This window comes from Chiloscyllium punctatum, chromosome 19 (assembly GCF_047496795.1).
Source record: "Chiloscyllium punctatum isolate Juve2018m chromosome 19, sChiPun1.3, whole genome shotgun sequence".
Lineage (NCBI taxonomy): Eukaryota > Metazoa > Chordata > Chondrichthyes > Orectolobiformes > Hemiscylliidae > Chiloscyllium > Chiloscyllium punctatum.
The window spans coordinates 94411970-94426211 of record NC_092757.1 but is presented as its reverse complement, the minus strand read 5'-3'; the positions used below and the strand labels follow the sequence as shown (position 1 = coordinate 94426211).

At 44.1% G+C, this 14242-nt stretch overlaps 1 protein-coding gene across 1 annotated transcript in view; it reads right to left on the bottom strand.

Moving 5' to 3' along the window:
* The window catches only part of unc119a1 (unc-119 lipid binding chaperone a1), a 42734-nt gene extending 34533 nt beyond the window's left edge, over positions 1-8201 (bottom strand). Inside the window, exon 1 of the mRNA XM_072590105.1 lies at positions 7959-8201. Within this exon, the coding sequence (XP_072446206.1) occupies positions 7959-8136 (178 nt within the window). The 5' untranslated portion in view covers positions 8137-8201. The remainder of the gene's footprint in view (positions 1-7958) is intronic.
* Between the last annotated feature and the right edge of the window lie 6041 nt (positions 8202-14242).

Below are 14242 nucleotides of genomic sequence, written 5' to 3'. Positions count from 1 at the left end.
AGCTTGATATTACCTTCCGTTCACCCGAACCATCCCCCCTCCCTAGCTCTTTCTCTCCCATCATCATGCAGTTAGGCATTGAAATTAACAAACATGGCGAAGATAAAGATTGGCAGATGCCTCTGGAGGGTTCTCTCATTGATCCCAAGCAGCCCCGTCCTCCAGAATAAAAGCTAATGCTGTACTGTCCTGTGTGACCAACACAGGCTTCAACTGTCAGAAGACTCTTTCTAATTTTCAATTTTTTTAAATTTAACCTATTTTCCTAAATCAACCTGTTCAGAGATGTTATTGCATACCTCTGGAGCAGGTGGGACTTGAACCCATGCCTCCTGGTTCAGGGGTAAGGACACTACCACTGAACCACAACAGGGAAACCTTTCTCTAATAGCTCACATTCAGCGGTGAGGAGCACTGATCTCAGTGTTGAGGAAGAGAGAACGCCAATCAGAGATGTACAGCACAGAAACAGACCCTTCAGTCCAACTCGCCCATTGGGACTAGATAGCCTAACCTAATCTAGTCCCATTTGCCAGCACTTGGCTCATACCCCTGTAAACCCTCCTTATTCATATACCTATCCAGATGCCTTTTAAATGCTGTTAAGTCATCACCCCATGTGGAATAAAAGTAACCCAGTTAACTGCAGTCACTGAGGATAGGACTGCCGCTCTACTTTGATGGCACTCTCCACAATATCATGATTATTTGGGTGAACTGCCAGGGACAGCATTGACTTGCTTTCCGGCCAGAAAGAGCCAGCAGGGGGGTCCTGGTTCCTGTCAGCCTAGATTTTGAGAGTCTATTAGGCTCAGTTGCAGATAAACAATCCATCCAGAGAACATCGAAGTGTTGATAGTTTGGGAGGTGTGGCCAACCGACCCTGGAGAAGTGACAGCTTAGTTTGCCATAAGATCACAGTCAATCCCATTGGAGGCACATTTAACCCTAGACCAGATAGAGATGGTTGGTTTCCTTTCCTTAAAAGGATTGGGTTTTTGCAACAATCCAACGTTTCGTTTTCATTTTTACTGGCTTTATGTTCCTAATTGCGACCAAAATCTCAAAGTGCCACACACAGAACTGACTCTCAGGAATATTATTCCAGTAACACAGGCACTGTGCCACTGTCCTGACAAACATGGACAACACCAGGCTATTGTTCAACATGGCCACATATCCACTCGGACTACATACAGGAAGTTCCTGTCCTTGTAGCTGTTTAAAACACAGATAGACAACTTGGAAAAAAAGGAAGTCATGGTAGGCAAGTTCAGGATAAAGATAATTATTTAACTAGAGAGTTTGTGTTTTATGAATAGATGCAGAGTAAAAGTAAGGAAATTGTACTAAACCGTTACAACACGCTGGTAAAGCCACTGCTGGAGGAGAGTGTTCAATTCCAGTAACCACTCTTTCAGGAGAATGTGAAAGCCTTGAAGAGATTTACTTGGATGCTATCAGGGTGAGAGCCATCAGTTAGGTGAAAAGACTTGGAATGCTCTCCCTCCAGCAGCAACTTGATTAAGGGGTCTAATAGAAGTGTTCAAACTCATGAAATGTTTTGCTAAAATAAATAAGATAAACTGTTTTCAGTGTCAAGAGGATCAGTAACTAGAGGGCACAGTTTGAAGATCATTGGTAAATGAACCAGTGGGCGGCACACTGGTTAGCACTGTTGCCGCACAGCACCAGAGACCCGGGTTCAATTCCCGCCTCAGGCAACTATCTGTGTGGAGTTTGCACATTCTCCCAGTGTCTGCATGGGTTTGCTCCGGTTTCCTCCCACAGTCCAAAGATGTGCAGGTTAGGTGAATTGGCAAGGTTAAATTGCCTGCAGTATTAGGTGAAGGGGTAAATGTAGGGGAATGGGTCTGGGTGGGTTACTCTTCGGAGGGTCAGTGTGGGCTTGTTGGGCTGAAGGGCCAGTTTCCACACTGTAAGTATTCTAATCTTTAAAAAAAAAAGGAGAAATGTCCAAGCAGTAGGTTATGGTAATGGCTGCCTTGTAAGCAGATTCATCAGGAGATTTCAAAAGTTAGTTGGATAAGTATTTGAAAAGGAATAAAATGCAAGTCTTTGGGTACTGTTGGGAAATGGGGCAAATACTATAGCTCATTCATAAAGGAATGATGGGCCAAATGGTCTTCTTGTGTGCTATACTACTCCATAAGAGCTTCAGACTGGAACAGGACGGGTGCTGTCTAAAGGTGGGACTGCGTTGTTCTCAATGTTCTACACCATACAAACTGACTATAACTCCATCTTATCACCAGACTGAGGTCCTATCCTACTGTCACTGCTAGTAGAATCACGACGTGTAGAGTTTGGCTTGCAATACACCCAACAATGCGGCAGTGAAATGAATACTTGCAAAACATTATCTGGATATTGTCAGAAAGGGGTTTTCTTTTTTGACTTACCCTTTCACAATTAATTCAATGTTCAGCTCCAAATGGAGGTAGTTAGGGAGACATGTGCTTACTCCAGACCAATAGGAAAAGAGAAAACTTGCCCTATGGAAAGGAACTTGACATAGACCAAGAGGAACAACCAATAGCAGAATGAATTGGTAATCAGCAGTGAGGGGGCTGATGAATCTCATGAATTCATGAATTCAGGAGAAGCCTCTTTATCCAGAAAGTGATGGAAATGTGGTATTCATTGCGATAAGGAGTTAATGAGGGAATTGTATCAATGCATTTAAGGGAAATCTAAATACATGAGGAAGAAATGAACAAAATGATGTACTGACAGGTGGGACTAAAATCTGGTGGACGGAGGCTTGTAAGGAGCACAGACTTCAGTATGGACAAGTTAGGCTGAAAGGCCTAACTGTACTGTATTGTATCCTTTATAACATGTAAGAAAATTGTCTCTGAAATCAGCACAAGTTTGATGCAATTCAGATCATCGAATCTCAGAATCCCTACAGTGTGGAAGCCAGCCATTCGGCCCATCAAGTCCATACCGATCCTTCAGAGACCATCCACCCAGACCTACCCCCTTACTCTATCCCTGTAACCCTGCATTTCCCAAGACGAATTCATCAAGCCTGCACATTCCTGGATACTAGACAATTTAGCATGATCAAGCCATCTAACCTGTACAACCTTGGACATTTCAGAAAATTAACCACTGGCTTCAGTGTTAAACATACTGGCTGCTCAGTATTTCATATATGGTACAGATTGCCTCAACTTCTAAATAACCACTACCACAGAGTCAACAATATTTAAGGCAATTAATCAAGGTAGCTGTTGAATTAACTCTTCGAGTGGTCTCCTGGTGTGTCCATCCATCCCAACTTCCTGAACAGCAGCTCACTTGAAACTTTTGCTGCTTGCACCCTAACTTACACCAAGTCCTGTTCACACATTACCCTGTATTCAACAACACTGCCTCTTGTAGCACACGGTAGTATCCCTACCTTAGAGCCAGGAGAGCCAAGTTCAAGTTTCATTTGTTTCAGAGATTTCGGTTCGATTCTCTACAGTGTGAAAGCTGGCCCTTCAGCCGAACAAGTCAACACCGCCCCTCCGAAGAGAAACCCACCCAAATCCATTCCCCTACCCTATATTTACTCCTGACTAACACACCTAACACTGTGGGCAATTTATCATGGCCAATTCACCTGACTTGCACATCTTTGGACTGTGGGAGGAAACCGGAGCACCCGGAGGAAACCCACTCAGACACGGGGAGAATGTGCAAACTCCACACAGACAGACGGGAATTGAACCCAGGACCCTAGTGCTGTCAGGCAGCAGTGCTAACCACTGAGCCACCGTGCCACCCGGAATTGTGGAATAACATTTCTGAATAGGTTGATAGGAGAATAGTTTTTGTTTAAATATCTACAATGCTGTTCCTTCATGACACTTCTTAAAACTCACCTTGAACTTTTAGCTTTTCTTACAGGGGTTTCTAAAATTGAGAGTTTTAATTTCAAGGTATCACAATGTGGAATACTGGAGAAACACCTTTATCAATCGAGGTTACAATGTAGAATCCATTGCAAGGACTAAAAGGAATGGAGATAAGCACATTAAGGAAAGAGGAATTAAAGGAGACGCTGAATGTTACATGGGGATGTCGGAGAATACGCTTGTGGAGCAAAGATACAATAGGATATTCATTCTGTTGTGATTGATGCTGACTGTCACTCTAACCACAAAACTACATTAATCGGCTGAAAGTATTTCCCTAATCATAAGATGCGAAGGAATGTCTGGCATTATTCCTTAGAGGGAATTAGCAGTTCCATCAGGAAAGTTTACAAATCATTGTGTGGAAATGAACAGCTTGCAGTATGACATCACTGAATCAACCTGTTGCTCCTCATATTGTACTCACGATTGAGTTTTAGGCACAGGTAAATAATTTAAAATTATTCACCTGTTTCAAAATATTAATTTCAAACCATGGCTCAAGGATGCGATGTCAGTCAGTGCTAGTTACATTGACAACAAAAGAATACAGCAAAAAAAAATTGTGGCAATTCAGAGTAATCCAGTGTTATACAGTGAGAGATGTGTCTTCACCATTACTGCATCCAGTATCAGTGACAGTCTTATCTCCCATATACTATATCCCAGTGTTGTATCAGATCTGTCCCACCAGGACTGTACCTGCTACACATTGACAGACCTGTCCCCACCAGTACTGTCACCCAGTGTTACACAGCGACAGACTTGCCCCCACCAGTACTGTACTCCAGTGTTATACAGGGACAGATCTGTTCCCACTTGGCCTTACCTCATTGCTAGACAGCTCAAAATATTCCAAGTACAAAGAACATAACTTTGCAGCATGAGTTCTAAAATTTTGTTGATCGTTGTTTTTTTTTCTTTCCAAAGGGATAGAGTTTGGAAGTTTAATTCACTACATTGCAGCAAATCCCAATATTGCAAATTCAGCCCTTCCACAGAAACCTTCTCAGATTGTGTCAATTCTTTCCCGCAATGCGGTCTCAGTTTTACTTGGAGCAGAACCTGAGCATGTCACCTTATTGACTCGCTGTCACCTGAATCAGGTGCTGGTGTCTTTTCAATCTCTCCAAAAAGCAGAGATGGCAAGCACTTATTGAACTGTCTTGATATACTGTGCTCAGTCTCAGTGGAAGTAAACATTAAGACATCAATTACAGTTGAACTCACACACTTCAATCCTCTCTCCATGATAGAGTACAAAAGAAAATCATGTCCCCAAATTGGCACTATGTAATAGTTCAGGTGCAGGCATGATGGGCCAAATGGCCTCCAACTATGCCATAACGGTACTGTGAAATCAAGTGCTCATTTTACTTGACTTGAACAAGTTAGTTTCTAACCCCTCAATTGCATTTCTAAGCTATTAGTCTCATTGACAGATCTTGAAGTTTTCTTAAAAGACAACCTGACTGAATTTATAGCCTTAACTGAACTTGACCAACCTTCTCTTTACTTACAGTTTGAAAGAAAGTCTTAGTTGAATGCCCAGAATTAGGGTATTCCCAAATCAGCAAGTGTGAGATTCTTATCAACTACTGGTGCAAACTAACAAATTACTTACTTGAACAGTCGTAGAGATGTATACCATGGAAACAGACCCTTCAGTCCAACTCATCAAATCTGACCTAGCCCCATTTGCCAGCATTTGGCGCAAATCCCTCTGAATCATTCCTAATCATATACCCATCCAGATGCCTTTTATAAGTAATTTTACCAGCCTCTGGCAGGTCAATCCATACACGCACCATCATGTGCATGAAAAAGTTGCCTTTAGGTCCCTTTTAGATCTTTCCCTTCTCACCTTCAATGTATGCCCTCCAGTTCTAGATTCCTCTACCCCTGGGAAAAGATGACTTTGGCTATTCATCCTATCCATACCCCTCATGATTTTAAATCCCTATAAGGTCACCCTGACGAAACGTGCGCAAATAGCAAACTAAGCACTGACGGCCATTTTTGGTGTTAAAAAAGGTAGAGTGAATACACTTTCCTTTAAAAGGACTAAACCATAACGTAGGAAAGCAATAGCCAAAATATCCCATGACCTGATATGCCATCTAAATAATAAGGCAAGGGGCACTGACATGACACACAGTTGGTGTTACAGCACCAAGTATTAATCAACCAAGCATTCATCTATCGATCTTCAATCCAAGGATAAAACTCTTTCACAGGATCTTAAGGCTCAGTGGTACTGTATCTACTCTAGTCCAAGAGTTCTGGATTCAAGATCCACCTGCCCAAAGGTGCACTATAACATGTCCAAACAGGTTGATTAAAATCAACAAAAACTCTTGCATGGTAAGTGAGGTAGAAAATGCCAATTCTCATCTGGGACCTCGTTTTCCAATTAACTGCAGTGTGTTGGAATGGGACTGTTCTCTTGGGGACTATTGGGAATGTCAGTTTCTAGAAGCCACCAAATGACCTGTGTAGGAGATGGAAAGCAGGTAGGATTAATTAACACTGCTTTCCCAATTTTGATAGGAATGACTGCAAACTGTGTGGTTCTGACACTGACAGCCCTGACAGAACTACACAGATACAGAATCAATCACAACTCTGGACATTATCTGATTGGGAATACATGGATTCTGATAAACAAATCCCCAGCTATGGAATTGAATATTTCCATTTTAAATTTAGTTGTTGGGAGCTCCTTGTTCACCATATTGCCAGTGACCATACTCCATGTATCTAAGAACTGGGCAAAAGACCCACATCAGGATTAAAGAACTCTCTGCTAGGTTCTTGAGTTACAAATCATAGCTGACAACAGAGGATAGAAAACACAATTAAAGCACAGATCTAGACAAAGAAATCAAAAACTCTCACAAATTTAAGGATTGCAACAATGCTGTAAATCAGAAGGTCAGGCCCAGTGTTAACAATGATGAAGGGTACATCTTTTCCAAGATTTCCTAGATATTCACTGTATCAATGCCTCTGGCACAAGAGATGGAGTGAGCCCAAATCCTATGGTTTCGATCTAACTTCATACAACCACTGGATGGAAAAGCAAAGAGCACATTTTCCCAATGTCTATAACACCTCTTCATTCCTCAAATGCTGGATTTGTTCCCGAAGCCTCACTTTTAATAAATTAATTGCAACTTTATATATTCAAGGCACTGGAACGCTTGCTTCAAGGAAAACTGGAACTTGCATGAAGAGTAAAGCTAACATAAAATAATGTAACATTTGAAAAATAATACTTGTTAGGTGACATCACAGTACAGACAGTTTGACCTTCCTTTGCATGATTCTAACTGGCAGTTGGAACAGGAATAAACACATTTATCAAATGTCATTTATTGGGACAGAGTTACTCTCACTCTGTGTTTAAAAGTGCATCTGCTTTTGGAGGCAGTTCCTTCAGCTCAAATTGCTGGGGCACTGCTCATGTCCTATTCCTTTCAGTTTTGACCCCCAGATACTCACTATGAACGAGTACGTGAGCTGATTGTCCAGAAACAGAGGATGTAAATTCTGTCTGACATACTTCCTCCTCCTCGTTACCCTCTGCTTCATTTGTCTGGATCTAGGCTATCCATAGGCTTGTGCCACTCTTTGGTTCTAGTGTTTTCAAACTGAGAGAGATTTGTGTTCCCAACACCTTCTGTACAGCCTGTCAGATCTCAGCCCCTGAGGTTGTTGGGTCCTGGGAGAACATCCGGAGACTCTGTGTCTCCATCCCTATCCCAACCTACAGTAACACAATCTACTGAAGGACTGCCCCTACTCTCCACCACACCGATACCTGGCTGTGATGGTTCTTCAGCGCTGAAACTCTGTACCTGACTTCTGTGGGCAGCTGGTTCTGGGGTGAGGGGGCTCTGAGCCCTTCTCTCCCCCCAGCTCTGGCGACCCAGCTTTGGGGACACTGAAGCTCCGTTCCCGTCTCCCTCCAGCTCCTCTCTTTGCCGTGGCAGTGTTCAGCTGTCTCTTTAAAGAGGCTCTACTCACTCTGGGTGATCTTCTGCAGCCCCAGCACGTCCTCGGGGGTCACAGTTTCCTTCTTCAGCAGCTCCTCCTCGGTGGTAGCCGGGAGCCCCTCGCTCGGCGGCGCCTTCTTCACCTTCATGCCAACCGTGTCCTGGTTCTTGGCGCTGCTGCTCAGGGCTTTGGTGCCAGAAAAGCTCATGTCTCTCCGGCTCCCTTCCCGGAGCCGAGGATCTTGCTGCCGCCGCCGCGAGATCCGCTCTTTACCTGGAGCGGAAATCAAACCGTTACAATGTATCCAGTGCGGACTGCACCACCCACATTCAGGGGACACATAATCAGCCACCACTCCGAATAGACTCTTCCTCACTCCTTCCTCTCTCGCAAACAACCCATTCATAACATTACAGTCCACCAATAACTTGGTTGGGGGGAATGTACCCCTCCAAGCTTCCAAACCTCTCATCGTTACCCAGTTCTCTCCTACCATATCCCCCTCCTTTCTGAAGCAATGGTACAATCCGTTTGCAATACCTGTGCAGCAAATTCATTCAAAAACAAACCCTCGTTAATTCACGTTTTATCGTATTTATATTTTAAATAACATGAGCTGCAGTTTTGAATATATAATAAATAAATAGAGGCGTGTTGCAAGGATGGCGGCTATTAATATGCAAGACTATGGAGTCTGGCAGTTCAAGCAGCCTAATCTGGGCCCGGATCTCCATTAAACCAGAGCTCCCACTACCGGGCACTAGCCTGTCGGGAAAGCACTTGGCAAGGACCAGTCCCTAACCTTGTATAGTACTGTACTTATCAACTTCACCTCAACCAGAACTCAGCCATCAGCGTCATACTCAGCTCGCCAGCGACTGTTGTTCACCTCCCCCCCCCCCCTTTGCCCGTGATCCAGACACCTTAGACTTTAAGATAAAAACAAAGTATTGAAGACGCTGAAGACCTGAAATTTAAAAAAAAAACTCTGGAAAAACGTCTGGCAGTGTCTGGATATGAAACCGAGTTAACCTCACGTGACCCTTTTTTTGGAACTGGAGTTTTGAGGCTCGATGAGGAGTCATATTGAACAGGAAATGTTAAGTGTTTCTCACTCCACAGATACCGCCGGACCTTACAGCTCACTCTGGTTTTCAGAATCCTTATCTGTGTGCTCAAATCCCTTCCCATTTCTAACTTCTTCCACCTCTACACCAGAAGACCTTGACAGGATCTCGACATTTTTCCAATTCTGGTGTCTTTAATTTTAATCACTCCATCACTGTGCCTTCAGTTTCCCGGGCCCCAAACTGTAGAATGCCCTCACTAAACTCCTCTGCGTCCTTGAAGATGCTTTAGACCTGCTTCTCTGACTGGGCGTTTGGCCCCAATATCTCCTCGTGTCCGTGTCAAATTTTGTCTGATATCTCACTGGCAATGCTCTAGGATATTACTGGTGCAGTAAGTATCAGTGAGTTTCTGAGTTGCCTGTCTCGCGCACACAACAGCTGAGGTAAAACTGCTGTGCTCTTCCAGCACCACTAATCCACACAATGACTGTCCGAGTACCAGCAAGCCAGAAAAGTGCAGCAAGAACATGAAAAGGCTCAAAAGATGTAACAGTCATCCACTACAGCCAAAGCTTTCAGTCTTAAGGGTTCTCTGTACCATTGAACCCAGGCTTTGGACCTGAAGGAGTTTCATCATCAGGTCATCCTAATGAAAGACACTTCCTTCAGAATCAACAAGTACCCCAAGCTGCACTTCCCATTGGAATTAACACGTCAAGTGTCTATACACCAAACCTCAGCAGCCCCGAGGATGTAATGCAATAAACTGGAAGATCTGAATTGGCCCTGTCCACATCTGTTCGTGATAAACTCATGCGCCTGGGAGACTTCAATGCCTCTGCAGGGAAAGTCAGCAATTACTGGAAAGGTGATTGAGGGAGATACAGCATTGCAAAACTTAACAGCAATCTGTCAATTCTGAGGCAAAATGTCCTGAGCACATCCTTTATACTAACAACACAATATTCAGACATGATTTGGAGATGCCGGTGTTGGACTGGGGTGTACAAAGTTAAAAATCACACAACACCAGATTATAGTCCGACAGGTTGAATTGGAAGCACACTAGCTTTCGGAGCGACGCTCCTTCATCAGGTGATAGTGGAGGGCTCGATCGTAACACAGAATTTATAGCAAAAATTTGCAGTGTGATGCAACTGAAATTATACATTGAAAAATTGATTGTCTGTTAAGCCTTTCATCTGTTAGAACACAGTGATAGTTTCACTTCTTTCATGTGTAAATCACAAAACCTTTTTTTTAAAGTTGCATTCTCGGGTTAGCTGTTAACAATATGTTGAAGGTGTTAGCCCCCTGTGTTCTCTGTCTATGACCTGATGTTTAGATTGATTCTAATCTAAAAAGTGAGATAACCGAGTTTTACATAAATTCATGCAGTTTTTGAGCTCAGAGTTCTACATGAATGCATGCAGTTTTTGAGTAAAGTGCAATGTAACTCTGCAAGTACAAATTCACCCCACAAAATATGTGTGTGCATGTGGGTCTTTGTCTGTGTGTGTGTGTGTCTGTCTGTCTGTCTGGGGTGGGGGTTGTGAGTGTGAGAAAGTATGTGTATGTGTGTGTAGTGAGTGCAGACTGTCTTAAGTCTGTGGGAGGGGGGTGCATGTGTGAGTGTGGGAGTGTGTGTGTCTATAAGGGCGTGTCTGGGTGTCTGTGTGCGCGTCTGTGTGTCCCTGTGTATGTGAGAGAGTGTGTGTGTGTGTGTGTGTGTGTGTGTGTGTATGTAGTGCAATGGTGATCACCTGTAATGTGACATGAACCCAAGGTCCCGGTTGAGGCCCTCCCTATGGGTACCAAACTTAGCTATCAGCCTCTGCTCGGCCACTTTCCTCTGCTGCCTGTTCCGAAGTCCACCTTGGAGGATGGTCACCCGAAGGTCTTAGGCTGAATGTCCCGGACCACTGAAGTGTTCCCCAACTGGGAGGGAACCCTCCTGTCTTGATTGTTGTACGGTGCCCATTCATCCGTTGTCGTAGCCTTTGTCGGTTTCCCCAATGTACCATGCCTCCGGGCATCCTTGCCTGCAACGTATAAGATAGACAACATTGGCTGAGTCACATGAGTACCCGCCATGTACAAGGTGGGAGGTGTTCCCACATGTAATGGTGGTATCTATGTCCACAATCTGACACGTCTTGCAGCGTCCACCGTAACAGGGTTGTATGGATTTGTCCTGAGAGCCGGGCAGTTTGCTATGAACAATGATCTGTTTGAGATTTGGCGGTTGTTTAAAGGCAGGTAGTGGAGGTGTGGGGAAGGTCTTGGTGAGGTGCTCATCCTCATTGATAATGTGTTCCAGGCCACGAAGAACATTAGCTCCTGGGAAGTACTGAACAACGAAGGGTACCCTGTCAGTTGCAGCACGAGTCTGTCTCCTGAGGAGGTCATTACGGTTCTTTGCTGTGGCACGTTGGAACTGGCGGTCGATGAGTTGAGCATATGCCAACATTTTTATGCACAGGTTCAAACAAGATTTTTCTCTATGCAGGATCTCCAACCAACATTGTACACCAAGTACATTGATGACATTTTCGTCCTCTGGACTTATGGTGAGGAGTCACTGATAAAACTACAGTGACATCAACAAGTTTCATCCCACCATCAAACTCACCATGGACTACTCTCGACTATCTGTCTCATTCTTGGACACATGCGTCTCCATCAAGGACGGACACACCAGCACCACACTCTATCGCAAACCCACAGACAGCCTCACAATGCTACACTTCTCCAGCTTCCACCCAAAACATATTAAAACAGCCATTCCCTGTGGACAAGCCCTACGCGTACACCGGATCTGCTCAGATAAGGAGGAAAGTGACGGACACCTGGAAGTACTCAGGGATGCCCTCACAAGAACAGGGTACGATGCCCAACTCATCGACCGCCAGTCCCGACGTGCCACAGCAAGGAACCGTAATGACCTCCTCAGGAGACAGACACATGCTGCAACCGACAGGGTACCCTTCGTTGTTCAGTACTTCCCAGGGGCTGAAAAATTACGCCATGTTCTTCGTGGCCTGCAACACGTTAACAATGAGGATGAGCACCTCACCAAGACCTTCCCCACACCTCCAAACAACCTTCAAACTTGCCTTCAAACAACCGCCAAACCTCAAACAGATAATTGTTCGTAGCAAACTGCCCGGCTCTCAGGACAACTTCATACAACCCTGTTATGGTGGACGCTGCAAGACGGGTCAGATTGTGGACATAGATACCACTATTACACGAGGGAACACCTCTCACCTTGTACATGGCAGGTACTCATGTGACTCAGCCAACGTTGTCTATCTTATACGTTGCAGGCAAGGATGCCCGGAGGCATGGTACATTGGGGAAACCGAGCAAAGGCTACGACAACAGATGAATGGGCAGGAGGGTTCCCTCCCAGTTGGGGAACACTTCAGTGGTCCAGGACATTCAGCCTCAGACCTTCGGGTGACCATCCTCCAAGGTGGACTTCGGGACAGGCAGCAGAGGAAAGTGGCCGACAGAGGCTGTTAGCTAAGTTCAGTACCCATAGGGAGGACCTCAACTGGGACCTTGGGTTCATGTCACATTACAGGTGATCACCATTGCAATACACACACACACACACACACACACACTCTCACAGACACACGGACACAGATACACACAGACATGCACACAGACACCTACACACACCCTTATAGACACACACACCCCCACACTCACACATGCGCCCCCTCACAGACTTAAGACACTCTGCACTCACTAGACACACACACTTTCTCACAATCACAACCCCCACCCCAAACAGACACACACACACAGACAAAGACCCACATGCACACATATATTTTGTGGGGTGAATTTGTACTTGCAGAGTTACATTGCACTTTGCTCAAAAACTGCATACATTCATGTAGAACTCTGAGCTCAAAAACTGCATGAATTTATGTAAAACTCGATTATCTCACTTTTTAGATTAGAATCAATCTAAACATCAGGTCATAGACAGAGAACACAGGGGGCTAACACCTTCAACATATTGTTAACAGCTAACCCGAGAATGCAACTTTTAAAAAAGGTTTTGTGATTTACACATGAAAGAAGTGAAACTATCACTGTATTCTAACAGATGAAAGGCTTAATAGACAATCAATTTTTCAATGTATAATTTCAGTTATATCACACTGCAAATTTTTGCTGTAAATTCTGTGGTGCGATCGAGCCCTCCACTATCACCTGATGAAGGAGCGTTGCTCTGAAAGCTAGTGTGCTTCCAATTCAACCTGTTGGACTATAACCTGGTGTTGTGTGATTTTTAACAATATTCAGACAAGTTGATAAGTGTTTCAGAGAGATCTCCAGGATGTACAGAGCACCTGTTCAGTGCCAGGGTATAGAATAGTATACTGATCGCAGACCTATCAGTGCAATTCTCAACTTGCAAATTATTCCAACTCAGCACAGCTGACCAAAAGCTACCAGAGATCCTTTCAGTATGGCTGAATTGAGTAACATGGCTTGATGTAACCAATAATAGAATTGTTGAAAACTCAAAGCTGGCACATACTTCAATGGAGACTGTGTTGAGAAATAGGACAGATTTAAATACATCTTCAGTGAAACAACAAACATTTCTTGGGCTGAAGAGATAAATGCATCAAGGATTGATTTAATGAAACTTAGGAAACATCTTGTAAATCCTGCAGCTCAAAAATAAATAATTCTGGAAAGTGTGAAAATAGATAAATCCCCTGGGCCGGATGGGATTCATCCTAGGATTATCTGGGAAGCCAGATAGTCATCATTATCTACAGGAATAGTGCCAGAAGACTGGGTAGTAAATGTTGTCCCCTTGTTCAAGAAGGGAGTAGAGACAACCCTGGTAATTATAGACCTGTGAGCCTTACTTCGGAAGTGTTGGATAGGATTTAGAGTCATAGAGATGTACAGCATGGAAACAGACCCTTCGGTCCAACCCGTCCATGCCGACCAGATATCCCAACCTAATCCAGTCCCACCTGCTAGCACCTGGCCCATATCCCTCCAAACCCTGTCACAAAGCTGGTCCCTTTTTTAAAAAAGTTGTTCCTTTTCTCAAGGATACTATGTCCTTGGTTTTTTTTCAGAGGGGTCATAAACCAGCTCCTGGTTCGGATTAGACTGGTTTAGTACAGAGATTAAAGGGTACTGAGAGGCCTTTTTGTTTATATGTAAACAGATGAGACTTCAGGCCAAAGTGGTCGTGTT